At 49.0% G+C, this 19,516-nt stretch overlaps 1 protein-coding gene across 5 annotated transcripts in view; it reads right to left on the bottom strand.

Annotated features, from left to right (window-relative positions):
• The window catches only part of CABIN1 (calcineurin binding protein 1), a 62,678-nt gene that overhangs the window by 33,364 nt on the left and 9,798 nt on the right, over positions 1-19,516 (bottom strand). For 2 of the 5 annotated variants that reach the window (XM_053370135.1, XM_053370136.1), the window contains exons 13-27: positions 19,250-19,328; positions 18,609-18,799; positions 18,159-18,305; positions 17,492-17,686; positions 16,586-16,822; positions 15,208-15,376; positions 14,102-14,223; positions 13,738-13,899; positions 12,883-13,089; positions 12,159-12,304; positions 11,320-11,581; positions 10,925-11,185; positions 9,982-10,133; positions 9,501-9,679; positions 282-470 (exon numbers count right to left, since the gene is read on the bottom strand). In XM_053370135.1, the coding sequence (XP_053226110.1) occupies positions 282-470; positions 9,501-9,679; positions 9,982-10,133; positions 10,925-11,185; positions 11,320-11,581; positions 12,159-12,304; positions 12,883-13,089; positions 13,738-13,899; positions 14,102-14,223; positions 15,208-15,376; positions 16,586-16,822; positions 17,492-17,686; positions 18,159-18,305; positions 18,609-18,799; positions 19,250-19,328 (2,698 nt within the window). The remainder of the gene's footprint in view (positions 1-281; positions 471-9,500; positions 9,680-9,981; positions 10,134-10,924; positions 11,186-11,319; positions 11,582-12,158; positions 12,305-12,882; positions 13,090-13,737; positions 13,900-14,101; positions 14,224-15,207; positions 15,377-16,585; positions 16,823-17,491; positions 17,687-18,158; positions 18,306-18,608; positions 18,800-19,249; positions 19,329-19,516) is intronic. The other 3 variants (XM_053370138.1, XM_053370139.1, XM_053370137.1) reach the window with 3 other exon arrangements.

Genomic DNA, 19,516 nt, shown 5'->3' on the forward strand with positions numbered 1-19,516 from the left:
AGCTCAGGAGAGGAAGAAGGTGCTCAGGACCCGTCAGGAACAGCCTTGTCCCTCTCTCCTAGGAGGAAGCTGCTGATTCCCCCGCTCTCAGTCCACTATTCACCAATCCTTTCCCTCTGGCAGCAACAACCACTTGCTGCTCCAGGGAGAAAAGTGTGCACTTGCTCCAGCCGCTCAAGCTATGCTAAGCAATGCTCTCTCTCTCTCTCTCTCTCTCTCTCTCTTTCTCTCTCTCTCTCTCTCCCATACACACAGATCTTCACACACCAGGAATGACCTACCCCTTTCCTCTGCAGGTCCTGGGGCCTCTTTGCTAGTAGCGGTGGCGACAGCTTCCGAAGGGGACACAAAAGGCCTCCTCTCTGGAAAAGGCTTCTTCGCACTGTCTTGAGAGCTGGCAACCTCAGTGAACATGTCTTGGGTGGAGTTGGAATCAGAGAGCACCACTGCTGTGCTATCCTGACTCCGGTCTGCAGGAGGGAAAGGAGGGCAAGCATGAGGGGGCTCCCAGGACTGTCTCTCCACACAAACTTCCACCCACCTTGTACATCAAGGACTCGGTGCCTCCTCCTCTCCTCCTCCTGCTCTTGGCCTTATCAAGGCTGTGCCTGCAATCCTCACTGCCCTTCCTCCATTTCCAGCCAAGGCGGCCCATTCACCTTTCCAACCCTTAGCCTCACCTTGCTGTTTCTGCAGATTCCGTCTAGGAGAATTCAGCAGTTTCCACACAGAGCATCCCCCCTTCATTTGAGACACAGCGCTGGGCAGCTTTTTTCTCTGGAAGCAAACGGATGGCATAATCCAAAATCTGGTCTGGCTCCACCAGGACTCAATTCGCCAGGGGCAGATTTTGAATGCCAATATTTCCAAACGCTGCGACAGTTGCAAGATTACAGTCGGGAAAGATCCAAAGCGGACTTTTCTGTGTAATACTGCTGCTGCTAGATCCTTGACACAGGAACACTGCAGCAACCCACCTGGACCTGACCGATGAATGAGCAGAGACCAGGAACAGGTGCTGCAGGAGGCATTTCTAATCAAGACTCCTGATTTCACCCGAAATCAGAGCTTTCCAAACTGTGTGTCGCGACACATTAGTATGTCGGCTGCAGTGTGTAGGTGTGTCGCACGAACCTCCCCACACTCCTTCCATGACTGGAAAGGGGTAATATTAACCTCCGGTTTCCTAGTAAAACTGAATTACTGTGTCGTGAAATGATGCATGTCTAAAAAGTGTGCCACCAACAGGAAAAGTCTGGAAAGCTCTGCCCCAAACCCTTTTACAAATGCAGATACAATTGGACCTTAATGTTGTCTTAGGGTGGTCACAAAAGTGTGTGGGAGGGGTGTGGACGTTTGTTTCTCTATTTACTCTTCTGCAAAGTAATAATTTCAAAAACTTCTATTGTAGGGTAGCCAATTGGAAACTTTTTCCACTTCTGATGATGTACAGAAGTTTCAATATGTGAGGAAGGGCTCTCTTGGCCTAGCCTGTCACACAAGACCAGTGAAATCCAAGCATTTTGTGCCCTCCTGAGACATGCAGCAAAAATCCTTGCGTGGCTGGAAGCCAGTTTGGAAAAGAAGATGCCTTAGAAGTGGGCAGGTGGTGGCCAATGCAGCTTCTAATAACCCACCCACCTGCAGGAGTCTGCCAAGCACTGAGCTGCCCCTTTCAAACCTGATGGGAAGGGGGAGGGAAAAGACCAGTTTTTTTATTAGGCTGAGTGCAAAGACACGAAGAAAAATGCAGGTGCAGCAAACTTGCAGAAGTTACATAATTAGAAGCAACTGCAAGACAAGGCAACGGAAGAATTGTCTGCCTAAATAGGAGAGCTGTATTATCAAGATGGTGAAATTCCACAGATAAAAAATGAAAACCACTACAGATGAAGAAATGCCACCAGTTGTGGCAACACAAAAAAATGGAAGATCCTGCAGAAGCCGAAGAGCTGCAAATTAAGATCTGGAGTTCCCAGAACAGTTCCCAAAGAGAGTGTCAGGCAAAAATATACAGAGACCAGGAAAAGCTCTCAAAGGCAATTACAAGCTTCCTCTGCTAGTGAATCTTCCTGTGGATATACCACTAAGGGTGGTCACTCGGAAGGTGGCTTGACCTACAAGAAGTTAAGATTCAAGAACTGAAATCCATTCAGCAGGAAACAACCAGCCCTCTGTCCAACATCTGGTCCCTTTCTTTATGTCATCTTTGAGCAAGTGCTCCACCAAAGTGTCAGTAGCCGAGTAGGAGCCACAGAGGCACATAAGAGAGCTTTACTTGCAACTGATCAATAGCACCAAGAGGGGGTGGAGGAGGGGGGTGGGAAGGACAACTTTAATGCAGGCCCCAAACACCAAAAGGCTAAAGCCGATGTGCAGCCTAAGAGTTGAGCTGCCTCCATCCTGCAGAGACCAGCTTTGTACTGCATGTTAAGAGGCAGTGCCTGTTCAGCACAGCCAGCAGGTCTGTGAAAGACACCAATGAGGATTCATGGAATTGTAGAGTTCGAAGGAACCCCAGGGTTCATCTAGTCTAATCCCATTCTTCTTCTTCTTCTGGCACTTCATTCTCACCATGGGTGCTGTAGAAGCATCTGGGTGGTGTCTAGGATGTTGCAGAAAAGGCACTACACATCTATCAACGAAATATTCAAGAGGCTTTGGAGAGAGATTCGGCATACATATCCTACATATCAAACCACACCAGACCGCCATGTTGGAAAGTCTTCGGAGAAAACCATCCCCTACCTGACGATTTGGGAGAAGAGCTCTCAGATCATACCGCGCAAGCCAGGACGTCTGTGGGCAGAATATGCAACACAGAAGAACCTGGCTCAGTTGATTCAGAATGGCATCGCTTGTTTTAAAAACAAGAAAAGCAGAAGTGTTGCCACAGGCAGACGATGTTCTTCCTTTTCACCAGCCACTATATCTGGGGAAATGTCCAGATGGGGACTCCCAACACCAAGAAATGTGGGCTGGAAGCACTGCAGATCAGGCCTGACGTGTGTTCTCATGTCTGAATCCCATTCCAGCTGCAGGTTACAAAGTCACCTCCAAGGCAAGTGTATCACTCTGAGATTATGGTGTACATCAGGATGCTGCAGTGGACATACTGCCAACAAGACGACCTACATGAAGACCACCCACCTCAGAATACCTCTCACACGGTCATATGACATAAGGAACGTCATGGGTATGTCATGGGGATGAGTGCACATTTCAAGCATTATTAGCAGTATCTGCAATTTTTCAACTGTATTCTAATTATGTATTTTAGTATTGTTTAGCATTATCCTGCCCCTCTCTTTTCTGGTTAGATTATAAATTCTGCAATCAATTTTTGGAAATTTGGAAACAAACTAACAAACAAAAGCATATAGACAGTGTGCGTAAGGCATATACGGAATTTAAAACAAAGGATCATAGTGGCTTTTATTTGTGCTTTTTGAAAGTCAAGGACCCAGCCATGGGAACCAGCATTTTCAGAATCCGTGCACACCAAATTTATGTTTGGCTAGTTAAAACCCGCCCCCCTGCCCAGCCACTAATGAGCCTTTGTACATCTTCTAAGAGCCCTTTTCCAGAAGTACAAGGACTAGGCTATGAGTGTTAATGAAAGACACAACATTTGCAAAAAGCAGGGTTTGGCATGGTCAGAAAGTAGGGGATGATGGGAGTTGTAATCACCCTCATCCAGGAGGGGGCACAGGCTGCCCATCCCTGGCGCAAAGAACAGAACGGGATGGAGGCAGAGCATGTGTTAAGGAGGGGGGAGAATCCAAGGGTTGCAACTCATCTCGAGGAAGCTTTTCCAGAAACTGGATCTCTACATTACCACAGTGAACAGATTCCTCATCCCCCAAAGCGGTTAAGCTGCAGTTCTGGCCTATTGTTCAAGCAAGCCGTGATGGATAAAAAAGCAGGGAGAGAATATCTATGAACAGAGTTTTTAAAAGGGTTAAGGCAGCACGGGCAATATTGGTTACAAAGGCACAACAAACACACAAAAGACGGCACGGGAAAAACGACGACAACAACAAGAAAAGCAACATTGAGTTGTACAAAGAGCACCAAATGACAAGAATGGATGCTTTCTGCTCTACTGAATGGATGAATGACACGGGCCTCCCCATGCATTTACTGAAGAACAAGTTAGAACACTCTGCTACACAGCAAACACGCTTAAGACAAATGTGACACCAAAACTAGACGAATCTTGGAAAGGAAGTCTGTCAAGTCTCTTGCCTGGGACAACTGGTTTTCATTTTAATAACTTCCCATTTCTATTTGCAACTTCTGGACTGGACTTGGGAGTTCTTGGCTACTTAACCCTTACTAATGTTCCTCATCCAACCAGCTGCACCTTACTCTACCTCAGTCACTGAGAATCCTAGGATATGGCAAAATCAAGCTCTTTCTGTCAAAAGGATTCAGTTTATGAGTCCCTAAACCACACAGAGGCTGGGCTTATATGGCAGCCCCAACGCCACTGGAAGCCAACTCTTGTGGACATGCTCACAGGGAGCAAGTAAAATGAGCCATAATTGCTGTTTACGTTTTATTCAGAAGTAGTGAGCTCTATGCCGGAAAGACTGAAAAATTGACAACAGCCGAGCCTCTCTAGGGAGGGGATGCCAGAGTTGAGGCTCCATGCCATGTATAATACAGTATGTCAACCCTACAAAGATTACTGCAGCCAGCCTATCTTTGCCCAAGAACGGCACCCATTAGCAAGCCAGCTTGTAAAAGGTACTCTGTGCCCCCAAGAGACAATGAGGGATCAATGAGCTTCCACCCGCAAGCTGAGGATCTCCTCTTTCAGAAGAAGGGCACCTCCATCCAGAACAGATTTCGCATCCGTTTCCCAGGCCTGACAATCACCTCTACACACAGTGCCTCTGTCTTGTCAGGATCCAGCACTCTGTTTACTGGTCCTCATCCAGCCCATTATCAAATCCAGACAATGATTCAGCAGGTGTGCTTGCAATTGGCCATGGGTGGGACCATTAAACTGCACTCCAGACAGGTCAGAGTTCTTTTGTGGGTTGATTCAGTTAACAAAAATCACAAAACAAATGAAAAGATCATACACCATTAACTTAAAAAAGCAGCATAAAAACATTTCAGAATGGCAATAAAAAGACGAAAGGACCAGCAACAATTATAAATTAAACAGGATGCCGGCATGCTTTAGTTATCAAGCTCTCTTGTGACTTAAGAGGCAGTATGTTTCCGAGCACAATTCAAAGTGTTGGTGTTCACCTTTAAAGTCCTAAATGGCCTCGGCCCAGTATACCTGAAGGAGCGTGTCCACGCCCATCGTTCTGCCCGGACACTGAGGTCCAGCGCCGAGGGCCTTCTGGCAGTTCCCTCACTGCGAGAAGCCAAGTTACAGGGAACCAGGCAGAGGGCCTTCTCGGTAGTGGCGCCCGCCCTGTGGAATGCCCTCCCATCAGATGTCAAGGAGATAAACAACAATCTGACTTTTAGAAGACATCTGAAGGCAGCCCTGTTTAGGGAAGTTTTTAATGACTGATGCTTTAATGTATTTTTAATCTCTGTTGGAAGCTGCCCAGAGTGGCTGGGGAAACCCAGCCAGATGGGCGGAGTACAAATAATAAATTATAATAATAATATTAGTATTATAAATGCATCTGAATGAGACCAGTTGTTAGGAATCCCAAGTGGGGAGAGTTACTCAGGGCCTGTTTGCTGATGGGCTTCACTTGGGGCATCTGATTGGCCACTGTGAGAACAGAAGGTTGGACTAGACCGGTGCTTGATCCAGCAGGACTCCCATGTTCTTAAGAAAGAAGACAGGTGTTCAGCAAGATAGAGATATTGAATTTATTTTGGGGGATGGGGTAAGAAACCCAGAATGGTTATGACCATGTTGTGAAATCTCTGGGTGCAGCAGGTGTCCCAAAATCTTCATAGTTTTATGATACATGCAGCATAACCAACACCAGGGAATATGAGCAGAGTGGCAGTTTTCTGTCTATTTGTCTGGTATAATAGAGAAAACATCGAAAGAGCAAGTCAAAAACCGTGTCTCAAAGCTGAACGTAGCATATGGGCAAAGGAAGAATGAGGCAAAACACAGTCCAAGGTCATTCACCTCCTATTTCCTGTTGTTACTACAAATTAATTAATTAAGAAGAAATATTGGGGGATATATTTGACTGGAACATAAATGGCCTATATGCAACAAGTCAGTTTCTTATTATAACTTTGGAAGAAACAAAATGTATCCATGTATTCCTAGAAGGGATCAATATTTTCAAATCAGACACTCTTTAAACGTGTTTGGAAATCCAGGCTACCAAATTGGAAGTAGGTGGTGGGTAAAAGGGCCACTTAGTTACATTCATTAAGCCTTTTCTGTATCCTGCTATCAAGAATTGCAGCCATTTCAAAATAAGTGGTATTGCAATTTATGTTAGCCGTATTGCTAAGATATAAAGTATGGCTTTGGTTGCAGGAGAATGAGAATCTTATGAATTTGCTATGGATTTGAAAGAGGACTTTAAAAAAAATTGCATCGGTAATGTCGTATGTGGTTCCCACATAAATATTGTTTTATAAGCTGACTAGGAATAACTGTTGACATTGTGGATAAACCTGTGCTGATTATATTCATATTTTTAAACTGCCCCCCCAAATAATTAATTGGCAATTTATATTATACTATGTTAAGCAGCTAAAAGAAATTATTACTAATTACTATTATATCTCACCTGCCCTCCAAGAAAGTCAAGATGGAGTACATGGTTCTCCTCCTTTCCCATTTTATCCTCTCAACAACCCTGTTAGGTTGAGGGACTGTGGCAGGCCCAAGGTAACCAATCAGTGAGCTTCACATGGCTGAGTGGGGATTTGAACTCTGGTCTCCCAGGTCCAGCCTGACACTCTAACCAGTCCAACACCATTGACTCTGAAGCTCTTCAAGTCTTACAAAATTACCTGGAAGGATCTATTAAAAGGGTGAATGCTGAAGGGATTCCTAATTTGCTAGTGGCAGCAGAAAAAGCAATAGCTCACTTCTGGGGAAATGTTTACAGCAGCACCGATTCAGATTTGGCTTCATAGGATATTGAATGTTGCTATAATGATAACGCAAACATATGCTTATCCATGCATGGGAGAAGCCAATATAGGAAGATCAGTTTACTGAGTAATGGATTTTACAGATTGGTTTTTTGGGGGGAAAAGTTAGTGATGATACCTGCCCTTAGTCATTGTTTGGGAACACTTTTTCCTTTCTCTGTGCTTGGGATATACAGTTTCTGATATACAGTTGTACCTCGGAAGTTGAACAGAATCCATTCCAGAAGTCTGTTCAGCTTCCGAAACATTCCGAAACCAAGGCGCAGCTTCCAATTGGTTTCCGACTGTGCAGGCGCGCCAGAAACAACAGTGGAAGCCACACCGGACATTCGGCTTCCCCCAAAAATGTTCAAAACCCGGAACACTCATTTCTGGTTTTTGATTGCGTTCCGACTCCCAAGGTGTTCAGCAACCGGGGTACGACTGGATACTGAATACTTTTGACTGCTATTTATAGATTTATGTACACAGATATATGTAGGGTGTAAGGGGTTTATAGTTAACTGCGTCCTTTTTTCAGGGATTTGCTTAGTCTCAAAGTCTGGTTTATTGGACTGCTTTAGTCTCTCTCTCTCTCTCTCTCTCTCTCTCTCTCTCCTCTCTCTCTCATACACACACACCATTTCCACTCTTGGGTCTTTCTCCTAATTCCTTCTGGCTCCTGGATTACCTTGAGATGCTTTCCAGAGAACAAAGCATGGCTGGAGTGGAAGTCCTGGCTCTGGATACCCACATTATAAACTGCCATTACACCTGGGAAGAGCCACGTGTGGCCTTTGTGGCACATCCAGTGGAGTCTGCTTATTTTATTTTGATTTAACCAACATGAGAGATACCCAAAACCAAACCAGCCCAGCACACCTAAAGAGACAGCTTCAAATTCAGTGCTGGCTTTCCTTCCCAAGCAGCTTTGTGGGATGGCTGTGAGCCCAGAAGCAAAGCATTTCCAAAGCACCATTTCAAAATAGACATGCTTTTGGGGGGGGGGGTTTGGACAGAAATGCAAACATCCAACTTTTGTTGAGATGTCAGCATAACCCTCCCGAAGCCCAAAAGGGAATAATGCCAATATGATGAACCCACCTCCCAGGCGATGCAGAGCAGGCAATTCTATATTAAGCTGCTGCTTCTCTGCCTGGGACGTGGGCTGCCAGGTCTGAGCCAAATCACTTTCAGCTCCTCTGTGCCAACGACGTTGTAAGATGCGACCAGCTGTGCAAGGCCTGGCTGTTCTTTTGGGAAAAATCCTATTGTTCCCTGGCTTTGGCCAAAAGGCATTCACACTTGGCACCTTCCACTGCGCTGGCAGCAGTAACTAGATACCTGGACAGAAGCAGCAACCCCAGGGACAAGGGCCAGATAAGGGGAAGGAGGTGAGGAGGAGGCGGCTCTTCCAACTGTCCTTTGGGTTTTGTCAAAGGCAGGCAACTCATGCTCCCAAATCGTTCAGAAATACATTTGACTTTCAACATGCACAACCTACAGAACCCGTGAAACTGCCTTATGAAACCAGGTCAAGTGATTTGTTCTTGTATCCTGACATTCTCCCCTCCAACTAGAAGCAGGGCAGCGGGGCTGCTGTTCCCATCACTTGCCACTACCCAGTCCTGCTGCCAGGGCCTAAAATCTTCTGAATACAACAAAGCAGGTCTCCCTAGTGCTATCCATGGGGGATCTGTGCTCATGGAAACAGAGACAGAATTCAACCAAACCATGCCAATTAAGGCACTGAATAATCTACAGGCCTTAACCCTCCAGCCCAAATTTGTTTCGGAATGCAGATATACTGCTAAAAAGAAACAAAAATTAGCACAAAAGCAATACTAAAAGGGGGATGGGGCTAGTATTACTGTGACACCCTCATCACAAATGTTCACTACCCCAGTCTGAGATTGACAGCATTTTGCCATTAAGACTACTGGGTTATAATGTGCATCAGCAATGGAGATGAGCCAGCCAGTTTAGAAACTTCAGAAGAGGGGGAAAGGAGGGGAGAAGATGTAATAATAAGAAGAGGAGGAAAAGTTGTCAGCTGAAGCCTCTCCACTTCATACTGCGAACATGACACTCGCGCGGTTGCCACCTGCCTCCCATTGCCCAAATGGCAGAGGTCTGGATTTCAGAACTGAACCCAGGACAATTTGCCTACGAATCCCACAGCATTCAACCGAGCCTCAAAATACCCTTGAATACAGATCATCCAACTGTCTTGCCCATTTAGGTTGGATGGGAGGTGGCGACCTTTATGAGGTTAATAATGAGTTGCAATATTGCCCGTGTTACCGCAGCCCCATCGCCCTCCTTGAAGCAAGCAAATCTGCCAAAATGAGCCCCCCCCCCATGATTACAGCACCTCCCTGTGCCGGCAGTATTGAGAACAGGGACTGTACCATCCGGTGTTGCCTGCTGACGGTTTTTTTTACATTTGACGTAATCGTGGTCAACTGGAGTAGCTGTGTAGGGTGGGGAAGTCAGACCTGGACCGGATGAGGAGGGGAGGGAAGTCCCTGGGCCCGGCACAGTCCCGGCAGAGGAGTGGGAGTCGTCATCCACCAGGCAGAGCTTTTCTCTGGAGGAGAAAGGAGGGAGGGAGGCTGTACTGACACATGGTAGCACCTATTACAGGGGGTGAGGGCTACCACTCAAATCCCTCTAAGGAGGTCTGTTGTCAGTGTCTGGCAGTTGCACTTTGGCTGTGCCTGGAGAGCTTCCCTGGCCCAACCAGACATGGCAGGCAGCAGCTGTGACTGCCCCACAACTTTAGCACCTGCTTGCGATACAAGTGTTCACTTTAAGCCATTTTGGAGCTGGCAATGGAGCCTCCCATTTAACCGAAGCTCTCCCACTGACCCTGAGAAAGTCAGCACTCACTTTTCAGTTATTTTGGGGGTGTTCTTTTCATCCCCCCTGGCGAAAGGCCCTTCGGCAGCTTCCTTCATAAACGTGACCAGCATCTCGGCATCCACCCCAGAGTTGGGCTTCCCCACAAGCTTCAGAATGGAGGCGTGAAGCCGAAAATAGACCTAAGGGGAAGAAACAAAGGCAGGGCAACAACATCCTGACATAGTATAAATGTATCCCAAAAAACCTAGCTGGCCATTTACCACTTTATTATCCATAGCAAATAATTAAACGTAAAGACGCCCGCTTGCTATTGGCCGTGTAAGACAAAGAGGACTGCTTTTTGCAGGATTGTGAGAAAGAAGCTGCTTGCCTGGAAAAGATGACAACTGAGAAGAAAGGCTCTCACCACCCGTCGGAAAAGGGGCAGTTCTTGGAAGCTGCCACAAGTGATGGAGCAATAAAGGAGGGAAGAAAGAGCAATGGCTTGACCTTTGGACTGTATTTTTGAAAAACCCTTTAAAGCTGCAGTTCTAAGACTTGGCCAGTGGTGGGTGGGGGTCACTGCCCAGCTCTCGATAGAAATCAGCCATATGAAACCACATCAGCGCTTGAGTTGGTGCAATTTCCTCCGTGGTTTAGGGGCATTTCAGGGGGCCAGAAAGGCTACAGATCCTTTGGATTCCTTCCTTCCACCCACCCAAACCCCCCCCCCCCAAGCAAGTTGCCTTTTCAGCCCTGGCAAAGTCAGGAGGGCAAAGGCTGCAGATGCTTTGATGCCGACTCCCACATGGCTCTCCCTTTCTGAGCTCCTTACCCGCCCTTCCTAGAGGGGGATCAGATGCAAAGGGAGGTAGTGGCTGCTATAGAGAACTCCTGCCCACAACGTGCCAGTGGACCTTTCCCTCAAGAGCTCCGAGGGTTTTGTTCTGCTTCAAGGCCACGCCTGGCTGGCTGGCTTCATTGCTTTTACCTCCAGGGCCTCCATTGCAAGCTCCGGCGGGTTATGATAGTGGATCTTCTTGGGGTACCTGGCCGCTTCCTCGTGCAGGAAATGACCTGCCTGCTTGTAGTGACGGAGGTAGACCACAGGCGGCTGCTTCTGCTTCTCGGCAATCTTCCCCAGCATGTAGTGGATCAGCCACTCCTCCTCGTCTCCGTCGCCCTCACAGTGAGACGCTGAAATGAAGCAGTGCTTGGCCGTCTCCAGCATGCCATCGCGCCGCTCTGCCATCTGAAACATGGGGAGGGAGCTTCAAGCCTTGCAGCAGCAGCAAGAGCTGCTGGGGGTGGTTGCCTTTTTGGGTCTGGCGAGCCCCCGCTTCCCGATCCCGGCCGGGGCCTGCAAGCTCCAGCTCAAGCCCTCACCTGCTGCACGACCTCAGCCGGCAGCTCCGACTTCCACTGCTTCAGCTGCCTGGAGGCGAAGGAGTGCAAGGCATAGGACATGGTGCCGTACTCTATCCACAGGGAGAGGTTGGAGCCGTCAATCTCCAGGGCTCGCTTGAAGCAGCTCAGAACGGGGGTGGCGTGCTTCCAGATGAGGCCGTCGCTCTTCAGCTCGTTGGAGTTCAGCTTGTCTTGGATGCGGCTGGCTCGAGCCAGCGCCATGCCAGCCCAAGAGTCAAACCTGGGAGAAGAACAGCACACAACAACCCCCCGCACCTTGAGAAGTTCAGTCCCGATCTCTCCCCCATCTCACTTTGTTATATCACAACAGCCTTTTTGTGTTTCTTCTAAAGGTGTTTATTATACCCCATCGTCAGTCACCTTTGCAGCCCTGAACAGTTTGTGATCGGGGTATTTAAAAAGACCACCTCCCTCCACCGGCTCTTGCGTTCCCTCCATGGCTACTGCTGGGAGCTTTTCAGCTCTGGTGCCCAGATTTTAGAAAGCTTATCTGGACACACACACAAGTTAGCATTTCCATGATGGTCATTATCCTGTGGCAGGGATTCAATTGCATACCAGCAAATTTAGGTTCGTGCAATTAAAAAGGGTTCATGTGTTCTGGCACAACAACACACACTGGGGGGACTGGTTGTGCGTGCCTCTTCAAGGCAGCAGGTGCCAACACAACCACAATGTGCCAATGCTCAGGGCACAGGGAAAATGCAAGGGGCCCTTACATGGCACACACACCATCCAGGGACCAATGATGGAATGACCAGGCATCACATCTGGTGTCGGGGGTTCACTAAGCTGACCTGTTAGGGCAGATGCAGATGTCATGCATGTAGAACTTGATGGCCTTAGACTGCTCCTTGTTCTTGAAGTGGTAATCTGCGAGGAGGTAGTACAGCTCTGTCACCACCGGAGGAGAGTAGTCGGCACCCTCAGGGAGAGCTGGCACCTGGCAAGGAAGAGGAGAATAAGGATCCCTGGGGCTCAGTGGAAGGAAAAAAGCTGTTGAGAAAACTGCAACTGGCTTAGCAGGGAATGCCATCCTCAGGCCTCACATTATTCTAATACAGGTGTGGGGAATTTGTGACTTCCCACATGTAATTGGACTCCAGCTCCCATCAGCTTTAGCAGCCAGCATGGCTCAGGGATGACGGGAGTTCATAGAAACATAGAATTGTAGAGCCAAAGGTCATCAAGTCCAACCTCCTGCAATGCAGGAATCTCAGTTGTAGTGCAACAGCTTCTAGAGAGCCAAAACAGGTTCTAAAGGAAGCAATACGTGAGAATAAGACTTTGAGAGAACTTAAACAAAAGAGCAGACATCACAAAAAGATGGAATTCAATTGCTGGATACCCACAAGGCAGTGAAGTCACTTCTCTGTTACAAATAGCCTGTATCTGAATGCACCAGCAAAACAGGCTCCTTGTTGACAAATGCACCCCCCACCCCTGGGAGAAGGAAGGCAGGAGCCCCAGCAGCACCCCCTCCCTCTTAATCACCCCCCAAATGATGCAAGAGGCTTGTACCTTGCTCAGAGTCCCTTCAATGTAGCTAGACACCTCCTCTATCCTCAGCATAGGCTTGTCTGTCCGAGGGACAATGGTGGCCATCTTCTTCAGAAGGTTGGCCAGGTCAGCAGACACTGTACTGGTTTTGTAGCTGTCAAATTCAGGAAGGGTCTTGGGCTTGAAATATTCAAACATGAACAAGGCGTCTTCCCACATCAGATCCACCTTGGAAAGAAAGCAAGAGATGCATCAGGCCTTGCAAGGAACAAGAGGAGCTTCTTTGTACCAAGTCAGATTGCAAGTGTACATGTCAGTCCAGCGCTGCTTAGCAACACAGAAAGCTGCCTTATGCAGCTGAGTGGCAAAGGACATGTTGGTAGAGCATGAGGCTCTTATCTCAGGGTCAAGGGTTCAAGCCCCAAGTCGGGCAAAAGGATTCCTGGACTAGATAACCCTTGGGGTTCCTTCCATCTCCACAATTCTTTGATTCTATGAGTCAGGCTACTAGTTCATCAAAGCCAGGAATGCCTACACTGACTGGCAGCAGCTCCTCCAGGATTTCCAGGCAGGGTTCTCTCCAAGCCCTGTCTAGAGATTCTGCTGGACTGAACCTGGGACCTTCGGTGTGCAATGCAGATGCTCTGCCACAGAGCTGCAATGGCCCTTCCCCACACCTGGGAGGAGGAAGAAGTCAAGGTCTACTCTGAGTCCAGCATTCCCCCATGCAGGTAACAAAGATGCCCTTGGGGAGTAGCTAAGGGCTGCTGCCTTCCATGTCCAGCTCATGGGATTCCAATCTCTGGAAGCAGAGAGACCTGCATATCATTGAGCATCCTGCCTTTTCTCTCCAAAGGAGACCTGAGACAGTCTCACCTGCTGTGTGGAATGTTCTTCCAGGTAGCGAGCCTTGCTCTTTTTGCTCGGGAAGCTATACAGGCAATAAAAGCATTGCTCCAGAGCCGTCTCCAGCTCCTCTTTATAGGGATGGGTGTCCTCGGAGGTAGAGGCCAAAAGCTCTTTTTGCAGCACCCGTACCTGGAACGACAAAATTCACTGAGGTCAAGGCTACCGCCTGGGCAGGGGACGGCTGAAGAAGCCTCGGAGGAAGCATGCTGCTTGGTGGGTGAGAACATGAAGGAACATTCCTCTCTCCGCATGAGCCTGAGTTCCACAGATCTCTCAACGAGTGGGGAGAGGAAGAGGGTTAATCTGGGCTATTTCAAGCAGGGCTACTCACATAGAACTTAAGAAGGGCTCCATCTGAGTTACAACACCACGATCTCCTCCCAAGGTATTCGTGAGCCGTGTTCAGAAGCATCAGGGAAGAGGGCAGCATAGGAGTGTCCAGATTCTGAGCTGCTGATGACAAAATGAATGTCAAGTAATTGCTGGACAAACAAAAAGCCACAGATCTGGTATGGGAGGTGCATGAGTCAAATGGGCAAGAAGCAGCTGGCCCAGCCATACCTGATGGCTCCTGGACTAGCCCCCAAATTGGTTCCTAGCCCAACATTCTCATACAGGGAAAGACCCAGTTGTTTTAGTATGTTCACCAAAAATGCTTGATGTCTGCTCAGAACAAGGAACAAGTCCCACAATAAACATTTTTCTCTGCAGGAACCTCCACCCCGAAAACTCAATTTTGTTAGGGTGGGGAGAGGAATATTTTGGTCTCTCCAAGTGGGAGGGGAGATTTGGGGATGGTGGTGGAAGCACCTGTTATGGCAGCAGTAACAGTTTCTACTTCCACACCACCACTACCCTTTACTGAACAGCTTAGGAGCTGGTGGTTTTGGAAATGGCAACAGGAGTTCTGGCTGCCGTCACACTTCCTCTCCGCCCCCCAAGCCTGGAGTGCCTCTGGAACGATGCTGGTGTGGACATGTGAACATCATTCCATGGGCTCTCTGAAGCATAACAATGGAGGTTGGAGTAATTCCACCTATTTAAAAAGAAGGGGTAAGGGCCTTCTGCCCTGGAAAATATTTTGAAGGCCCCAAAAACGCACCCCAAAGTAATCACTGGCTAGCCAGTTCCAGCAGCCCTTTCACTTGTTCCATGCAACCTCCAGCCTGAGAAGGGAGAACCTGGAGGGCTCTTGCACACGGGCAATGTTTTGCTACAGAGAGCCACTTCTAACAATATGTTTGTCTTCCATGTGCAAGAATCCAGTGACAAGACAAGGAATGCTACAAGGGACGTTGCCATTGATCTGCATGCATTCTGGTGCTCTGTCCTTTTGCCCTGTTTTGGCAGACACAGAGTTCCTGAATGCCCAACTCAACCTCTCATGGCAGAACACAGCCGCTTCCCACCCACCACAGAGGGCACAGCTGTTCCCACCTTCCTCATTTTGGCTCTGCAGCTGCTGCTGCTCCTCCTGTTGGCAGCAGAGGGAGCGGAAGGTGTCTTCTTCGTGCTGAATGATCCTGTGAAGAATAATCCAGGGAAGCACTGAAGACACAGAAGGCTCTTTGGGCTCCTCCTGGACAGCCATGCTGCAGTCGATGATCTGGGGTGGAGGGGTTTCAAGGAACAGACGTGGGGCAAGTTAAACCCACAGAGGGGACAACATTCAGATCTTCCAACAGGAACAACATACTAATGACAGGCATTCAAGTCATCACCCAAGTGGCCCCCAGAATGACCAAGCTGGTTTCAGGCTCATAAAACAACAGGGGATGTTCTTCACTTACACACACACATGCCCCCCTCCAAATTCATCAGGGGCTGAATCTGGCTCCACAACAGAGCAGTAGGACAACCGCTTAGCCATGTAGCAACACTAAACCACATTTCCAAATGGATACTGGCCGAGCCATGCGCTGAGCAAGACTAACCCTTCCCTGAGCCAACCCTCTTCTCCCGAGAGAAATTCATGGCAGCAGCCAGGGCAGAAAGGAGTGGTCAAGAGTGGCAGCCAAAGTGTGTGAGAGGGTGGAAGGCTCTTTAAACACACACACTGCCAAGGCTGCTTAGAGCCTTCAGCTGCCACCCAAGTAAGGATGGAAGCTGGAGACTTGGGAAGAGGCTGAGGAGAGACAGAGAAAGAGAGAAAGAGAGAAAGAAAGAAAGAAAGAAAGAAAGAAAGAAAGAAAGAAAGAAAGAAAGAAAGAAAGGGCCCCTCAAAGCAGAGGGTGGAGCTGAGCTCTAACCTAGGAGGGAACTAGTATTCTTGCTCTCCTTCCCCCTCTGCCAATACCCATTACAAAAAGTCTGGTTTTGTATTTCTTCTTCTTGCTTCTCTTCTAGCGGACACTGTTGAGAGGACAGGAACTCCAAGTGCTCTTACAACCAAAGAAAGGGCTTTTGGGTTTAGCTTTTGCTCTGGATTATGCAGTACCTTCCTTTCCCCACTCCCGCTGGGCCACTACTCCACTACTTGCGCCAGCTTTGTTTGCTTTCATTGTGCTGTGTGATTAAGTGTTGGGCAACACCAGTTTAAGGGCCAAACCAAGGCTATGAGCTGCCACTGGGACCTGGCAGACCTCCAGAACTGGACCCCCTCCTAAGACCTGGCAGGCTCCCATTCCTATGCTCTGTACTCAGAGCCCCTGGGGAATGACCCTCCTCCCCTGGCTGCTTTTGATACGTTAAAATGACGTTTCCACCAGCAACTGCAGAACAGATCCTCATGTCACCAATGGCTCAGAGAAAGGCTGCCAGCAGGTCTCCTGCTCTCCAGGAGCAATGTGGGTCCCTCAGGCAAAGAACGGGATACCTGGACAAGGTTGCTGGTCAGTCGGACCAGGCTCTGCAAGGCTGGCGGCTCCTCCAGGCTGCTGCTGTCCGAGGAAAGCGAGCAGTCGATCCCCGCGAGCAGCTGCGTGACAGTGGCCACCCACTCCTCCTTGGCAGATGCCTCTGTCATGTTGATCATCTGCTGAAAGGCTTCGTTCAGGGCAACCTCAGAGCACTCAAAGCACTGTCGGTAGTCCTGCAGCTTGAGCAGGGAATCCTGAGGAGCATTGAAGAAGAAGAGATGCCTTGGGGGAAGATGTGCAAGAGCATTTGCAAGACAGCTGCTGGGAACCTTTCCTAGATCTGCACATAGAAGGGCAGTGAGAGGCATGCCCTTGCAGGCTCCCTATGGAGAGGGCACTGGTGCTTGTGGCAAAGAGCACTTGGGCTGGAAAGGCCGAAAGGTGCGGACAACAGGTTCCTGTACACCCTCCGCTTCTCTGCATTTGTGTGACGTGACCAGGATAAACATGCAGCACTGCGTAAAAGCCATCAAGAAAACACCCTGAGGACTCCTCAAGAACCTACAAAGAGCCCTGCTGGATCAGGCCAATGGCCCATCTAATCCAGCATCTCTATCTAACAATGGCCAACCAGCTACCCACAAGCAGGATTTGAGCACAAGGGCACTCTCCCTCGCCTTCCCTAACCCCATGGTTTCCAACAACTTGGGTGTTCATTTCCTTAAAAACAGCTTTGAACAGCAGAACACACACAGAGCGCTTTCCCCTCCGCACAGCAAAAGGAACTAGCACCGTAACGCCAGAGTCAGCCCAGTGAACCTGCTGGTTGTTTTGCTGGCTGCTGTTTCCTGGCAGCCTCTGCTGCAACCATCAAGGCTGGCTATGCCAGTTTGGCCTACCCTGCTGCCCTCAGACAACCCCACCTGCAGCAGGAGCAGCTGAGCTGGCCTCTCCGGAATGGAGATGACAAATTCCAGGTGCTTCGTCCGGCCGTATCCACTGAAACACAAGGTGGGCCGCAGCAGACGCACCACCGCTTTGTAGTCGCCGGCCTCGTACAAGCGCTGGATCTCCTCCAGGGACTGGCATCTCTCCAGGGACTTGAGGTTCTTCTCAATCTGCAAGAGTCACACACTGCATGTTGCAAGCGGCAATCCTCTCTCACGTGTTCCACAAGCAACAGAATTAGCTGCTCTGAAGGCAGCAACGGACCAAGGTGACAGTAAGGCAGGAGCCCAACTGAAGGACACTGACTGCTTCATTTCAGTTTTCAAACCAGAACCACAAATCACAGGTAGTTTAGTCAAGCATTTATCCAGACTCAAACATATGAAGCTTTCTGAGACAAAGTTGAGCCAGTGGCCTACTTAGCTCAACAGTGTCCACTCTGACAGGCAGAGGGTGTTTCCTTGAGGGGCTGAACCTGGGACCTTCAACACACAAAGCGCACACACACTTTGGTAATGGGGTCATGGCTGCTTCCATGTTTGCATCCCCGGCATAACTGCTATGAGTTCATCCTCACAAGGAAGGCAAGTGCAGCCAGCCTCTTGCAGTGACCCAAATGTTCCCACGTCCAGCTGGTGTTACCTCTTCCAACGAGACCACAGAGTCCACATGGAGATTTGGCAACCGGATCACCACGCCCTCGTCGCCAGCTTTGGCCTGCACTGCAGCAGAGCTCTGGAGCATCTCTGTGCAGACGTCATAGTTCTCCAAGGCCTGCTCCATGTCCCCCTGGGAAAGCAAGCAGCATGCTCAACTGCAGCCTGCCAGCTAAGCTCCTTCCCCCAGCCAGCCCCTCCCAGGAACTCCATACCCCAAGCTGCCTTTGGCAAAGCCTTTTGCTCAAGGCTTTTAAAAACTCACTCTGCCTTTGTACCCAGATTTCCACTATAGCCTCACAGAAGAGGAGCTGTGTGCCCAGTGTCTGACTGCCCAGATCTAAAGCCAGTAGTGCTGAATTAGGTTCTCTGCTGCAAACACCACAGAAGCTGTGCAGCACCAGGATCCCCCCCCCCAAAAAAACAAAATACAAACCTGCAGGGCCAGGAAGCGAGCCTTCAGCCAATACACCCGAACCACAAACTCCAGCCAGCCCTCCTCAAAGAGGTCTCGCTGAGAAGAGGCAAAGGAGAGCTGGAGAAGATCCCCCAGGAAGTGGCTGCCAGGGAAATCAGGGCCAAACTTCCCGTTTACAGAGCTGCCCGCAGGGCCGTTCCTTGGAGACACTGAAACAGTTTATTTCACATTTCAGCACAAGGTTCTAACATGAGAGCTCAGATTCTTTGCAGCTCAAAGTCTAAACAACAGCATTGGGAGCGGAGAACCCCAAGATCTGCACCTGAGAGAAACTGATTGAGGAAACATAACAGAGAAAAACTTGCTTCTTTTTTGCAAGGCGTTGGGTTTGCTTATGAAGCAGTGAACCCCAGAAGCTGCCCTGTCCTGCTCCAGGTCCATCTGACCCAAGTGGCTGGGGACTCTCCAGTCTCCTCCAACCTGACTTCAATGCCAAAAGGTCAACTTGGGAATGTCTATGTGCAAACCTCAAGATTGACTACCAGGCCCAGCTTCTAAGCTCAGGCACGTGTTTCCTGTGGGGACTCGTATCTCACCGGAAGGAGTTTGCAGGGCCTTTCCTCGGAAGAAGCACTTGCTAACACCCAATGCTCACTCACCCATTGAGCTCTTCCCTTTGGTCAGCAGCCACTGGTCAAGCTGCAGCTCCATGCAGGACAGACTCATCAGCATCATATCCTAGAGCAGAGACAAAAGTGGGGGGTGGGGGAGGGTTAGGAAGGCGTCAGGGGATTGGAGGGGGAATCATTTGCAATTTGCACCTCCAGCGGAAAAACCCTTCTTATGAGAATAAGCAGTGTTGACTACAGCATTTGTGAAAGATCAGAAACAGCAGCAGAAAGACATTTTGCTGCAGAGAGAAGAAG

The sequence above is a fragment of the Podarcis raffonei genome, chromosome 16, assembly GCF_027172205.1.
Source record: "Podarcis raffonei isolate rPodRaf1 chromosome 16, rPodRaf1.pri, whole genome shotgun sequence".
In the NCBI taxonomy this organism is placed as follows: Eukaryota; Metazoa; Chordata; class Lepidosauria; order Squamata; family Lacertidae; genus Podarcis; species Podarcis raffonei.